The 15,146-nt window shown below is 43.6% G+C and overlaps 1 protein-coding gene across 1 annotated transcript; it reads right to left on the bottom strand.

Annotated features, from left to right (window-relative positions):
* Positions 1 to 384: 384 nt before the first annotated feature.
* On the bottom strand, positions 385 to 14,394 carry ACAT1 (acetyl-CoA acetyltransferase 1). The gene is made up of 12 exons (XM_005482553.4): positions 14,262 to 14,394; positions 12,370 to 12,417; positions 9,778 to 9,895; positions 8,808 to 8,903; positions 7,612 to 7,712; positions 5,757 to 5,900; positions 3,798 to 3,948; positions 3,157 to 3,252; positions 2,380 to 2,493; positions 1,965 to 2,029; positions 1,183 to 1,340; positions 385 to 761 (listed from the first exon to the last, which is right to left on the bottom strand). Exons 1-12 carry the CDS (start codon positions 14,319 to 14,321, stop codon positions 641 to 643), a joined length of 1,272 nt encoding a protein of 423 aa, XP_005482610.1. The 5' UTR covers positions 14,322 to 14,394; the 3' UTR covers positions 385 to 640.
* Between the last annotated feature and the right edge of the window lie 752 nt (positions 14,395 to 15,146).

Below are 15,146 nucleotides of genomic sequence, written 5' to 3'. Positions count from 1 at the left end.
TCAAGAGTCCAGTATTAAACACTAAGTTCTAATTGTAATTGTCAGAGGGACTAGGGCAGGCAAGCACCAAAACTGTCTTAAGCATAAAATGGTTAATAGTGATGGTAACACTTCAAATTAATTTGCTGTTTGAGACCAAAGGTATCTCTAGCCTGGGCCATCCACTACCCACCATAATGTTTCAGCTCAGGCACTCTGATTCTAATGAAGATGTGAATTATCCATCACTTTCATAAGAAAAAAGTATCTTCACTACCAAGCTGCTGTCATACTGCAAATGACTTTTAGGAGAAAACAGCCATTTCCAGTAGTAGCTCTCTGTGGGTTACCAAGAGAATTCCTTTTCAACGGCCTTTAAGAAATGATAAGTCAGTGACAGAGGGAGCCATAGAATTAACATTCTTTATTGTCAGATGTCAAGCCAAAATTAAAATTTGACATTGCTTACTTGTACTGTATAAAAAGTTGAACTGATAAAGCAATAAAGGGCCAGTTGTCTGGATCAGTAATCATTGATGCCTTAGGAAATTTTAGAATAGCAGTTACAGAATTCATCCACTGATTGATAAATAAGATGTAACAGCTACCACTCAGTTTTGATCAGAGAGCTTTTAAGGCTGTGTTTCTCATGCTGCTTGGGCTACAGCTTCTGTATCAGCATTGCAGAAGCACCTCCTCCTCCATTGCAGATTCCTGCAAGACCATATTGTCCTGGTTTCAAAGCATGTGCCATGTGAACGACAATTCTTGCCCCAGACATTCTAGATATCAGAAAAACAAAAGAACATAGCTTAGTTTAAAGGAAATTCTTAATCTGACCTACACAGGGACATTGGCAGAACACAGCACCAACAGAAAAACTGAAACAATCCTTTTGTCTGCAGTCCTGTGCAATACAGATTGAGTACTGGAGCTAGAGAGGAATCAACACAAAGGTTCTTCAACTTGGCATTTTTGTTTGTGTATGTATAGATAAAGTTTCTTTGGGATAAAGAAATCACCTCCATGTCAGCCTGTATATTACAGAGTACCTCTACATGCAGCAACGCTCTTTCAAAGAAGGAACAGATCTCCCACAACCAAATCAAGAATTAAATTCAAACATACTCTCACTTGCTTAAAACTCAATACCTAGAAGACAATGCCTCTGTGAAGAGAAAAGCCAGAGCTTATTTTGCTTACCCTATTGGATGTCCAAGAGAGACAGCTCCTCCATGAATATTTACTTTTTGTGGATCAATGTCCAGCATTTTAATATTGGCCAGCACCACAACACTGAATGCTTCGTTAATTTCCCACATTGCAATGTCTTCTTTTTTCAGGCCTGTCTCACTTAGAATCTAGAAATAATACAAAATAATTACTACTATGAAAAAATTAGGAAACTAATTAAAGAAATAATAGGTCTATTTTGAAGTCAGTGACTCAGGCTCCCCATAGTCTGATTCACAAATTCACATTTAGGAACCTTTTTGTCAGATGGGAAAAAGCAAAACTGAGGGACTGAACCAGAAACTTGAGTTTTCACCAAAGAAAGAATGGAGAGCAGCCCATCCAAGGATGCATTTCCATCACACAACACTAAGACTGCTGCTACAGAAAATCCATTTAAAATGACACAGTACTGCCTCACACTATACACTTCCCTTTTAGAACAAGTCTACCCGTGTATAATCATACTTACTTTGCCTTTTGGCCATACAAGCTGCAAAACTTCAAAGGTGTAAACATGTCAAAAGTTGCTAAAAGCAATACAGAACAATATTCCCTTCAAAACAGGTGTGAGAAATTTTTTAACTCTGAAGATCTGCAGTCTAGCCTTGGTCCTCTGCAAAACATCTGTTCTCTGTCACTATCATTAAAATTTCAATCCTAATTCAAGAAGACCCACTGAGACGGGATGAACCAACAGTGGAATGCTAGGGAAGCTTTTTTTTCCAAAACCCACTCAGTTTTATTCTTACCTTAGGAACAGCATATGCAGGTGCAATTGGAAAGTCAATAGGATCAACAGCAGCATCTGCAAAAGCTGAAAAATGAAAAAAATCAGAAAAAGTCTTTGAAACCTTGTGTTTATACCATACATTATTTTCTCTCTTTGCAAGCAGCAAACACTGCCAAGATAGAGAAATTCTGAATACCACAGTCTATGAAATAGCTGCATCTAAAACGTACTGCCCTAAGTAAGTCACACAATAATATTTTCAGATTTTTATTATTATATATAGAATATTCTGTTTATGGTCAAAAGTCTGCTGGTGTAACACTTGAAGTTTCAAGGACTGTGCTGGGAAGATGCAGCCATAACAGGACTCCCAGCCTGAGAGCACACTATGTGGGTATTTTCCAGGACTTTCCTAGAGGTAAAGCAGATCATACCTACTATCCGTGCCAAAGGTTTGACTTTCAGTCTGTGGGCTGCATCTGTAGTCATCAGCACCAAAGCAGCTGCTCCATCATTCAGAGTGCTGGCATTAGCAGCTGTAACTGTTCCTAGAGAAGGAAAAACATTCCTTAGGCAGAGGTGAAAGTGTTATGCAAAACAGCTCATGTATATCCTGTGAAGGATTGTTTCTCCCTGAGTTCATTGAACATGAAGTCTCAATCATTTGGTGAAACCTGTTGCACTGAGTTAACTAAAAATGAGTTAGTTTTTGATATCTATTTGAGGAAACAAATGCAGCCACAGGTACTTGTATCCTTATCCCATGCTAGCTTAGATCATGCCTTCCATGGCTGCTGCACCGCTGGCATTGTCACAGAATTCCAGCTCATTGTGAATGAGGCAGTTTTAGCCAGGAAAATTTATCAATTACAGATTCAGGAAGCAATGGCAACTCTGTAAAGCCACTCCAGCTGCACAGCAACAGGAGTTTACACCTGGCAGAGACCAAAGCCCACTGAAACTGAAACCCACCTGTCACCCTCTTTGGTGAATGTCCCAAAGAGAGGTGTTCACTGCTTTAAGGCTCTTGGACCATCTTTTAATCCAAGCCAGTTCATGCTGTTGTGCAGCACGTTTCTTTACCTCAGCAGACATTTAAAAATAAAAGGGCTGTTGTTGAGCATTCATGCCCTTGTGAACAGTACTCTCCACCCTGACAAAGCATCCCTGCACTTGGCAGAAAATTAAGCAGTTCTGTTAACAATATTTACCATTTTCTTTTTGGAAAACAGCTTTCAGCTTTGGAACTTTACTGAAATCAACACGTTTGTATTCTTCATCTTCTTTCACTTCTGTATCTGGCTTCCCTGAAATTCAGATTTGGTTTAGTATTCTGTAGAACAGTTGACTAAATACTTACTGCCTTATATAAATAAGGTATTTCAGTAAAAAAGTGCAAATGTATGTAAAAATGCATATTAAGAAATGTGCTTACATGAACTGAAAAAAAAAAAGTTATTCCTTAATCAAATTTATTTGCAGAAAATCCATTTATACTTCCCAGTGGCTGAACAAAAAGGACAAAGAGCCTATCTTTAATGTTAAATTAAAACAAATAGATACAAACAGATGTCCTTAAGCCATAACTAAATTCAATAGCTAACTTTCACTTAGACCAAAAAAGAAAAAGATATGGTATGCAACATTGAAGAAAAACTGAAAAACAAAAACCAGATGACAGGTCACTGACTGCTGTTGACCAGAAAGTCTGCCTAACAGAAAATTCTTGGGTGATCAAAACGAATGCTCCTGAGATTCACATGTTTAAACAATCTAATTTGCACTGAACACAGACAACATTACAGCTTTCTATAAGAAACAAAATTCATCTCATCACACCTTTCCACAATACCTTTTTTTGAAATAGTGACAGGAACTATTTCATTTTTCAGTACTCCTGAGTCCCAGGCTGTTTTGCTCTTGGTGTAAGAGCCTATGGCATAAGTGTCTTGCTCCTCTCTGGAAATAGTGAACTTCTTGGCAGTGTTCTCAGCACAGTTGCCCTTGGAGGAAAACAGGCCTGTTAGGTTTGGTGTTCCTGACGATGCAAAGCTCAACTACAACTGAAAAAAAATCCAACCAGCAGATTTCCAGAACTGAATGTGAGTAATACTTGGTGTCCATTTCCGATTTACAGTCATGAACAAATAGCAACTTCTGGTTTTGAAATACAATTGTCAGATTTAGTAAATGTGTTCTGGATCCAGATTAACAAAGCCATAAACGAACTTTCCTTATAAAGCTTTTTTTTTTTTCAGTTAAACTGCATGCAAAAGCAAGTTTAAAGTGCTTAGGGCTGACATCTTCAGAGACTGAAGATCATTGTTCAGCCACAGAACCACATGTTCACATCATTTTCCTAGTATTTTCACTCCATTATTTTTACCCTGCCTATTCTAAGGACTACAAAAACAGGACAAGACACAGGGCCTTCAGACTCTCTAAAAACTGCAGAAATAAAAATATGTATCCCTTTTTCCTAATAACTGTGCTGAAATAAGTAGAACAAAACAACCAAATAATTTTTTATATAGGCAAATCATGATTGTAATTATATACTCACAATTCATTACCATCACTGTCTAAATACCCAGTGACAATTTTTTTTAAAAAAATCATTTGGTCAACTGGAAGGATTTGCCCTTAAAAGGTTTTGTTCCGCCTCTCATTCCATTGGAAAACTCAATAAATCAACACAAAACCCTTTAGTATTGTGTTCCTCCAGTTATTCAAATAAGCAAGTTCACTTCTATGTAATGTCTATGTAATGAATGAAATTTAAGTCTTCAAACCTCAAGCACCAGCAACTTAGGCTATTGCCAAAACACAGACAAGACTAATTCCCAAAGCCATCCTACGGACTTTCTTGTATGTTCTCACACAGACTGTCAAGGCTTTCCAAACAACCTACATCTGCTATAAGACAGACAAAAGGTTCCAACATACTGTCCCAGTCTATTAAATCTTGGTGTATTATAACCAACTGCTCAAATTTTTCCTCACATGAGGGAACTATCAAAGCCACCCTATAGATTCCTATAAAATCCTCACATTCAAAATCCATTTTAGCTGAAATGTGGGAATGAGTTTCAACATTCCCACATAGCCTAAGCACTAGAGTACAAAAAGAATAAATCATACACAAGTGAGGTCTGTACCAAATCTATGGATCAAAGTAAATATTCTTCATGACACGTTTTCCTGTATCCCAACTGATCAATCAATAATGCCCCACAGCTGTGAATTACCACTGGGTAAAGGTCAGAAATATTCATAAGCTGAAAGCAGCCATTCCCTTTTTAAACTTTTCTTCCCTGGTGATTGTTCTTGACTGCCTTTGCATCAGTTGTTTTCCAAACCCATCCAAAGTTTGCCCTTGTTTGTCCAATTAAGTTACCCTGCTGATGAGTAAGCACACCAGCTGACTCAAACCTTCCCACAGGAGATATGAGATATGTACTCTGGGGGAGGGAAAAACATGAGCTGCTGGATCCTTCAGAGCAGATATCCTCCCAGACACCAAGCAACCTGATGGCTCCCTCCCTCAGATGGAGCAACAGCAACCCATCAGCAGCAGAATTCATTTTTCTCTTAATCCTTGCTTTAGGCTATTCAGACTGCAGAGACAGGTAATTACAAACTCTGCTATTCTGGGCTGGCACTGCAGGAAACCTGGAAATGGAAGACTTTTTTCCTCCTCATTTCCAGGCTTGCTAGAGGAAGCAGTTTCATAACAACTATCAGCAAGCTTTTCAGATCTGCATCAGGTCTATCTATAGTTGATACATGAGCACTGTGCAGGAATATTTACCATATGGATATGGTTGTAAGCATCTGTCAGCCCATCTTTTACTATCAGGTCTTCCAGCTTTAGTCCTCCATAAGGTGTTGCCCCTCTGCTCATGGTGTAGGGAACATTGGACATGCTCTCCATTCCACCAGCAACCATGACATCCTGCCCAAAGGAAACAAGATAAAATTAGTAATCATGGAGTGTGTTATCCATGACTTCTTGCAGGAACAGTATTAGCAAAAGCTTAAGCATGGGCACTTTATACTTCTCAGAAGTCTTAGAGAAGGAGATAAAAAGAACACCCTTTATGCATTTAAAAAGCAAACAGGAACAACTGAAGATAGGTAATCCAACCTGGCAGAAACATGACATGAAGTAATAAAGGGAAAAAAAAAAAGAAGGCTGAAGACAAATCTATTGAAAAGACAGATATATTGGAAAGGCAGTGGAGGATATGGAAGCAGGAGCAGACGAGAGGAACAAGAATCCCTGGCATTTAAATTCCATGAAATGAAAGACCTGGAGAGAGAGCCAATACAATTGTTTCTATAATGGTGTACGCTGACTCAAGCCACTGGGAACCATCACTGTCATACCACAGATACCTCACAGCCCACAGCCAGGAAAAACAAACCAATACCAACCCCCCCATAATTTATTGCTCTAGAGGCTAATAACTGGCTGAGTCTCTGATTCTGCTGAGACTGGCAGCACAGCTTGTATGATTAATTCAGCTGAAAATTCCACTTCCATTCAGAGCTCATGGCCTACATCTGTCAAACCAACCAAAGGCACAAGCACTCTCATGAAGTCATTGGATATAAATGACTACATCCAAATGTAGCTGTTTACAAAGACATGCTGGGCCTGGTTCAAAGTCTGGTGACAAGATTTCCAACAATTTCAGCAGGCCCCCGACAAAGTGCTGGTTTCTGCAGGGCAAGGCCAAAGCAATAAAGCAGTTGCTTAACTCCAGTTACACTGTGATTTCCACAGAAGGCACATCAAAATTTAAACACTTTTGTTTTAAACACACACAGAAAAGTATTCTTCGCTTATGAGCCACTTACTTTTAAAGCCAAAAATATATATAAGTGAATTGAACCAAAGATGCTGCCAAAATGCTTTGGGAGTGGAATTAAAAACAAAACTGAAATGTCTTTCTTCACATTCACACTTCTCCCACATTCTTTGCTGCACAGCATTTAATGGCTTACTGAAAATGATGTATTCTCCTATCCCCCCATCAAGTGACAGAACTTTTTTCCCATTGTACAGAAAATCTTGTAAGAAAGTTGACAGAGATGAGCAATTCTCCTTCATCAAGCTCTGTCATGGAAAAGCTTATTCACCAACAATAAATTCTGCTTCTTCTAAAACAATAAGCAAGCCAGACAAATCTTTAGTGTACTTGGAAACAACATTGCTTGAATATGTGTATTTAATTCAATTAAGTGTTAACACTGTCTGAAAGTCAACTCACCAAAAACTAAGTACATAAAAATTTCTTCATCTTTTCAAAATTGAAAGCTTGAAAATTCCCTTAATTATATTTTGGGGGGCTGGACTGGTAGATGGGGTGGGGGTAGAGAGATGAGATAAATACCCCAAACAATCCACCTTGTTTCTTCAGCTCTAAAAACACATCTGAATTTTCCAACTATAGTGTTTACTTTCTTTTCTGTTTTGAATGCACACATACTTAAACAACTATAAAATTAGGGTTGCATAAACAAAACAAGCCCTTGCTAATTAGCTTTATTATCCCAAGCCAAAATACAATCCCTAATCAAAGAGCACAGCTATTGGCAGGACAGGATATACAACATTAACTGTGTGGTTTTTTCCATAGAACAGCACAAAATCCACATACCTGACTCCCACACATCAGGCTTTGTGCTGCCATCATGATTGATTTCATGCCTGAAGCACAGACTTTATTGACAGTTGTGGTAGGAGTGGCGATCGGCAGACCTGAGTCAGAGAAGTTTGTACAGCTGTTATTTGGAGGGCAGACTTCAGTATTTTATTGGTGTTCAGCAATATTTCATATGGCACCAGTTTTTATCTAAGCCCAGGATGTCCAGCTTGCACTGTTTAGCCTGCCAAGGCAATTTATCTACACTTATTCATAGTTCTTGGAAACCCCTGTTGTTTCTCCCCTTCCAAAACTGACTTGTGATAAGGGGAAAGGCAAGGAAATGGAAGATCAAGGAAGGGACTCCAGAACTGCTCCTGTTCCCAAAACCCTGATCTCTGCCTCTAAGCAGCACCCAAGGCTGAAAAAGCATAAATAAGCAGCAGAATTTAGCAACTGGCAACAAGACAGACCCCAGGCCAGGCTGGGCAGGGCTCTGAGCACCCTGGTCTAATGGAAGGAGTCCTTGCCCACAGCAGAGGGCTTGGAATGAGATCTTTAAGGTCCCCTCCAACTCAAGACACCATATATTTCTGTGAATGAAGAGAGCCATATTTATCACTTTGCCTAACGTGGAAGTAGTTCCTTTTCCTTCAAAAATGTACAACAGATCCAAGAAAGTACATGGTTCCTCCCTGACCTACAGTCTTACCTAGAAACAAGCTAAGGTATGGAATCCCACCCCTGCAGAAGAAGGGCGAAGAAAATAATTTCTGCACCCCAATAACTTTCATGTTATAGCTAACATAGAGTGAATCCCTCCAGTGTCAGCTCCAGACTCCATAGGAAGATGAGTTGTACATAGTCATGAGCTGAAAGAAACTCAATGACTCTTCATCCAGTAAGAATTAAGAATAATGATACACTGAAGAGAAAACACACTGTTTTGTGAAAGATTCAGAGCATCCATCACTAATGTAAAGTACTATGGAATTACCAGCCTGGTCTCCAGTACTGCAAACACTTTAGGCAATAACATCCCACTTGCATGAGTGCAATGTGCACCCTTCACCCATCACAGGGCAAAAAGCACCCATGGACTGTCCTGACAAAGGGCACCACCACTCTGCTTTAACTCACAGCCCAGTAGATCCCATCCCAGCTACATAAAAACAGAAAACCTTCAACCCCAGTGCAAAGAGAAGGATTACCTGCACCCAAAACTGCTTGTCTGGCTGGAGCTTGTCCTTGTCCAGCCTGCAGGACATTGCCCATATAAGCCTCTTTCACTTCTTCTGCAGGGATTCCTACAAAACAAAATTGTTTTGATTCAGGATCCTTTTGACAAAAGTTCTCATTGAAGTTTTCTATCAAAGACTAATAAAACTTGCCACATCCAACCCATATGCTAACAGAACCCAGGCCTCAGTGGGTGTATTCCAGATTTCTACCCTCATATTCATGGAGCATGGTGAACTGGTGATCCCCCCAGAAGATAATTCCTCGGTCACTCTGCAGGACAAGCTGCAGTTATTTCATTGAAGTCAACATTTCCAAGTCTTACTAATCACCTGAGAAGCTCAATTTTCGTGGCTAGTTAAATGCCCCAAACTTTTTCTGTGCTAGAATTATGTCTAAAGACAATTTTGTTTGTTTAGCAAGGGCAAGCCAAGACCACAGCAAGCTGCCACCACAGAGGTCTGCTCTCCTGCTGCATCTCTTGCAACAGCCCTGGTGTCCAAGTTCTTGTAGTATAAACCCTCCTCTTCCCTAAAAAATACTTTTTTGCTAGACTGAATCCATCAAAAGGCTGACAAGGCTGTCCTTCAGGTACACGCACCCACATAAAAACCAGGCAGGGAAAGGAAAGGCCACTGGTCTCAGGAGCAAGCAGCCTTTGCATCAGCTTACACATGTCATAAAAACCCATCCCAACAAACCAAATACCATGTTCAATCACATATGGAATAGCACAGATACCCCCAGGCTACATTCTGCTCCTAGGAGCAGCCCTTAATTCAGATTGAATAAAAGTCTGACAGTCAACTTTACTTAAATGGCTTTTGTGGATAGACTTAAAAATGCCACAGGAGCAAAAAATCCAGGACACTGCAGGTTTTTTACATTACCAAGCCACTTAAGGTTTTCTTTGTCACAGGAAAAAAAAATGTGTATGCATACCTGCTCTGGCAATTGCTCCCTTAATTGCAATGGAACCAAGTTTATTGGCTGGCAGTGAGGAAAGAGACCCTTGGAAAGATCCAATAGGTGTCCTTACAGCACTTGCTATCACCACCTCCTAAGTGCAGAAGGACAGAGTAAAAGTCACAATCTCTCTCACAATTGCACACTTATAGCAGTATTTTTAAAATTTATCCACTTGTTATTATTAAACTGATGCCACAGCTTCTCTTTCACCCTGCAAGTGTTTCAGAGCACTAAAATCTGCATTAGTGCGCGCAGCATGGAGAGCAAACATGAGGAGATTGGTGTGCAGCTGCAGCACTACAGCCTTGGGATCATGGAGCTGTGTGAGATGGCTCACATGGCTGGAGTGCTGCCATGAGGGATAAGGGCTCTCCAGGAAGGACAGGTCAAGAAGACAAGGCAAGGGGGCACAGGAGAGGCCTTGCATGTTATGGGACACAACAGGTGGAGTGCATGGAGCTCAGCCTTGGCATTGAGGATGTTTGTAAGAATCCTGAACATTCTGCAGCAAAGGGGGAACAAAGAAAGCTGGTTGAAGTTCAAAGAGGACCCCTCCAAGCTCCAGAGCAATCCATTCCAACGAGCAATAAGTTGGGTAAAAATGCCAGGATGGATACCAAAACTCACACAAAAATGAATCATACAAGAGATGGAAACAGGGACTGAGAATCTGGCACACAGTCTGAGAATGCAGGGAAGAGGTCATAAAGCCAAGAATTAAATCTGGGAAGGAACGTCAAAAATAAAGGAAGGGCTTCCATGAGCACCTAAGAAGCAAGGAAAATAGAGGCCTCCTTGGTGACAAAGGACAAGGCTGAAATACTGAATGCCTGATTTGCCTCAGTCTTCAGTGCTAAGAGCAGCCTTCAGGAATCCCAGGCTCCAGAGACTGGGGGAAGGGTGGAGCAAGGAAGATGCACCCTTGGTGAAAGAGGAACAAGTCAGGGCAAACTGGACATACATAAATCCATGGGTCCTGACCAGATTGCCCCCATGAGTTCTGTGGGAGCTGGCACGTGACTTTTTAAGGTCACTTTCAATAATGTTGAGATAGTCACAGCAATTATGTGTGGTGCCCAAGGACTGGAGGAAAGCCAAGCATTACTCCAAACCTCAATAAGGGTAAGAAAGAGGACCCAGGGAACTACAGGTCAGTGAGAGCCATCTTAACCCCTGGAAAGGGATGAAACAACTAATCCTATAAAAACATTTACACGAACAAGAAAATCATCAGGAGTCATCAGCAGGGATTCACCAAGGGGCAGCCATGCTCAGACAAACTGCCAGCCTTCTACAGTGAAGTGACTGCTCTGGTAGAGGAGGGGAGAGCAGACATGGCCCACCTGGACTACAGTGAGGCTTTCACCTCTGTCTCCCATACAATCCTCATAGAGAAGCTAATGAACTATGGGCTAGACAAGCAGATGGTGAGGGGGAGAGAAAAGGGCTGAATGGCCAGGCTGGGGTGGTGACAGAGGTACAAAGTCTGGTTGGAGGCCAGTTAGCAGGGGTCAGTACTGCTCCAGTCCTGTGTCACATCTTCATTAGGGAACTGGATGATGGTGCAGTGCACCCTCAGCAGGTTTGCTGGTGACACCAAAGGAGGAGTGGCTGATGCAACAGAGGCTGTAGTGCCACAGAGAACTCCAACAGCAGCACCTCACCATGGAGGTGAGTATATTAATACTGCAAGGAAGGGTGTAAAGAAGGTAGAGCCAAACTCTTTTCAGTGGTGCACAGTGGGCACCAATTGACACGGGTTACCCAGAGTGGTTGTGAGGTCTCCACCCCTGGATATATCCAAAAGCCCAGGTGCCAGAATAACGTGCAAGCAGCAGTTTATGACATCCAGCCCTATGACATCCAGCCCTATGCTAGTAGTAAAGACAATTTACTCTTATTTTGCCTCTTAGCTATAGTGCTACATCCACATGTGCACCTGATAACCCTGTGAGAGCAGCATGAGAACCTGGCACCAAAAAGATGCACATGCCAGACCTCTGGCTGCCCCTGAGAGCTGTCAAGAAGCAGCAATGATTACTTCCAGCTGTATTGGTTCCAGTGAAAGTTAACCACAAAGCTTTACAGGGCCTGGTCATGAGGGTTTTTCCATTCAGACAGACAGAAAAAGAAAGAAAACACTAGGAAAAAAATAAAGACAAACAATACTTGTTTAAAACTATGAAGGGCTGTCTATTACTGTAACCCCTTCATCATCAGTGACAGTAACAAACTTGTCCTCACCTTTCACGTTGTAATAGCAAGTTGCAGGAAAACACAAATAATTCCAAAGGAATCAGTTGAAATCAGCTGTATTTTCCCATCCTGGGTTGAGAGTTTCACGAAGCTTACATCAGCTGACACACTTCTAATTTCGTCCCACACTTAGCCAACCAAAATAAACTGCAATCTGACTTATTTCTGATTTTGCAGTAAAATGTGGCTTGGGCACAAGTGACACTGTCTTTAACCCAGTTTTTTTGTGATGATTTTCTTAAAAATGTCAGTGATTAACAAACAGATCTAAACCAGCAGTTGATTAGTCAGAGAGTGCTTTATACTTACATTTAAAGTTCGCTGTGATGCATAGCCACGGCTTGTGTACTTCAGAGCCTGAAAACAAGAAAGGCCTCAGAATCTCACATCAAGAAAGCCAGTGCCATACTGTTTCATTCTGTAATGTACCCATTTTCATAGAAGTCATTATTTCAAAAATTAGTATCTAAGAAACACTGGAAAATATGAAAAAAATCATAACATGCCTTTGCAAAGAAGTGTAGTCTAGTACAGTCTCACCATAACATCTGTGATAAAATGTTTTCTGAAAAATAAACAAATACTCCTTCAAAAACAACGCCAAATTCATTTTGTCCAAGTCTGTTATGTACACCTATAGCATATATCTAAGCCAGGGGTGAGTGCTGTTATCTTGAAAAAGTCCCTCTGTCTGCTTCCCTGGACTTTGTTCATTCATTCCTACCACTAACTCCACTGCTTCTAAACAGTGGCAGCTTGCATCTACAACTCCCACTCCCTTGGTGTTTTATAAACAAAAATGAAGATATCCTATTCAGAACATCACACCAAGATAGGATAATAAAACAAAACCAAGAAAAAAGAGCAGTCTAATTCACCAGCCAGTAGCTTCATCTAATTAAGCAGTGCAAAGATACAAAATTATATCTGTAGGCATTATTTCATATTGACAGAATGATCTTTCTATTAGTGCCTTAAACCACTTTCTTTAGCCATTTCCTGAGACAACATTTCAGCACACTAGAAACTTCTACAGTAATCTGTAATTACTGAATTACAGCTAAATAAATACTAATTAAAAACAACTGCTTAAGGACACCACAAGAACACCAAGTTTTTATAAATTACACAATGCCTTCTGGTTGTGTCTCAACACAAAAATTTAGCCTCTTTCTTTTCTTCATTTACCAGCCTTCAACTAACAAAAAGATGGGTTCTTTTACTGTTCTGAATTAGTTGTTTGATTTTTGTTTTGGTCGGCGATTTTTGTCTGGTTTTCTCCCCAGCTCAAGTTATAATAGCCAGCTGGAAGTTTAATTTAAAACTTCTCCCTGAAAAAAAATTATGTCCCTTAGAGGGCTTTAACAGCAGCGCTTCCAAGGGCTAGAACAAAAAAAACAAAGCCTAGTAAAATAAATACCTATACGACCATAAATACTCTTACTGCACAAGGCCTGAAATTTGAACTGGACTAACCAGACAATTGTTTACCAAGTGCAGCTGGCAACTACTAGGAGTATTCATGCTCTGTCGCGAAGGAAGGAAGGAAGGAAGGAAGGAAGGAAGGAAGGAAGGAAGGACCCACTTCCACAGCTGGTGAAATGCCACCTCCAGCCTGGCATATGGCAATTCGGATGCGATCCACTCGCCTCCTGTCTCCCAGCACAGCTCCCACCGCCGTGCCGGTGCCAGCACCTGCCCCACAGCGCCAGCAGCGCTGCCAGCCACACCGGCTTTGGGGGCAGCAGCATCCCACTGCCCAGCTGAGAAACAACACCCGCAGGTGGAAATTTATATCTGCACACTACTTAATTAGAGGAATCGCAGCCGAGTGCAGGCCCGGCCCGGCCGGGACACCGCCATGGCTGCAGCGGTACCATGGCTCGGCAGGGCTCGGCACCCGCGGCGCTGACAGTGGAAAAAGCCGCGCTCAGGATCGCGGATAAAGGTCCCGCCGGGCTCAGTGCGGGGCCCGGCGCTGCGGGGGCGGGAGAGGCCGCCCTTCACCCCCTCCCGGCCCGGGGCCCGCTCCCACCGCTCGGCCGCCTCCCGGTCCGGGGGTTCCCGCACGGGTGAGGGGAGGGGGCGCAGCCGCCCCGCCGCAGGGCAGTGTGACCTTGGCCGAGCCTTTCCGGGCCCGGCGGCGGGCCTGGGGCTGCGCAGACAGGGAGAAGGTAAAGCCGGGCCCGGGGTCGCCTCACCCGCAGCAGCCCCGCTGCCGGCCGCCGCCCGCACAGCATCGCCCCCGCTGCCGCCGCCATGTTCCCGCCGGCGCCCCCGTCACCTTCACCGCCGCCGCCGCCCCCGCCTATAGCCGGCGGCGCCCCGCCCCCTGCCCGCTGCCATTGGCCCCGCTGCGCGGGGAGGTGCCACACCCGCCCCTGCCATTGGCTGGCGCGGAAGGCGGGCGGCGGCGTCAGAGGGGCCGGCGCGTGCGGTGCCCGAGGGCCGCTGGTGCCGCGTGCGCGGGACCGGCCGAGCCGGGAGCTCCGCTGGGCTGGCGAGCAGGCGGAATTCCTGCAGGGAAAGGGGGATCGGACATCGCCACGGGCTGCCCAGGGAGGCGGCCCGGTCACCGTCCCTGGAGGCGCTTAAGGAAAGAGTGGGCGTGGCACTCAGTGCCACGGTCTGGGTGACACGGTGGGGCTGGGTCACGGGTTGGACTCGGTGATCCCGGAGGTCTTTTCTGACCGAATGGATTCTGCGATTCCGCAGCGCCAGGCGCGTTCCTCTCGCCTGGGGGCCAGGCGGGGGATGGACAGCCTGGGATGCCTCGCCGAGAAAGAAAATCACTGGTAGCGAACCGCATCGAGACAGCTGGAAAATCCTTGCGGGGAAGAACCAGCCCCCGGGGGTGTGTCCTGTCCGCCACCGCCCCTCCTCGGCCCGGCCCTCGCCCGCCCCGCCTGCAGGTTAAACTGACCTGAGCCGCGGACATTTAATCCCGTGTCGGAAACATCCTGCGCACGACAAGGCCGTGGGGATGAAAGCGCCGAGTATGGCTGTGCCCGGCACGCTTTGTGCCTGGCGTGCCCTTGTGCTGCAGCCGAGTGCTGCTTTCAGAGGAGTCAGCAACTTAACTCCCG

Source organism: Zonotrichia albicollis, chromosome 2 (genome assembly GCF_047830755.1).
Source record: "Zonotrichia albicollis isolate bZonAlb1 chromosome 2, bZonAlb1.hap1, whole genome shotgun sequence".
NCBI lineage: Eukaryota > Metazoa > Chordata > Aves > Passeriformes > Passerellidae > Zonotrichia > Zonotrichia albicollis.
This window is presented reverse-complemented; position numbering and strand designations above follow the sequence as displayed.

Bases quoted from the DNA above. Each gene is read 5' to 3' on its own strand.
- ACAT1 (XM_005482553.4), bottom strand. From the start codon at position 14,321: ATGGCGGCGGCAGCGGGGGCGATGCTGTGCGGGCGGCGGCCGGCAGCG. The intron at 12,418-14,261 runs GTGAGGCGACCC...TCTTGTTTTCAG, and splicing joins CGGCAGCGGGGCTGCTGCGG to GCTCTGAAGTACACAAGCCG. The intron at 3,253-3,797 runs GTATTGTGGAAA...TCTGAATTTCAG, and splicing joins TGTCACTATTTCAAAAAAAG to GGAAGCCAGATACAGAAGTG.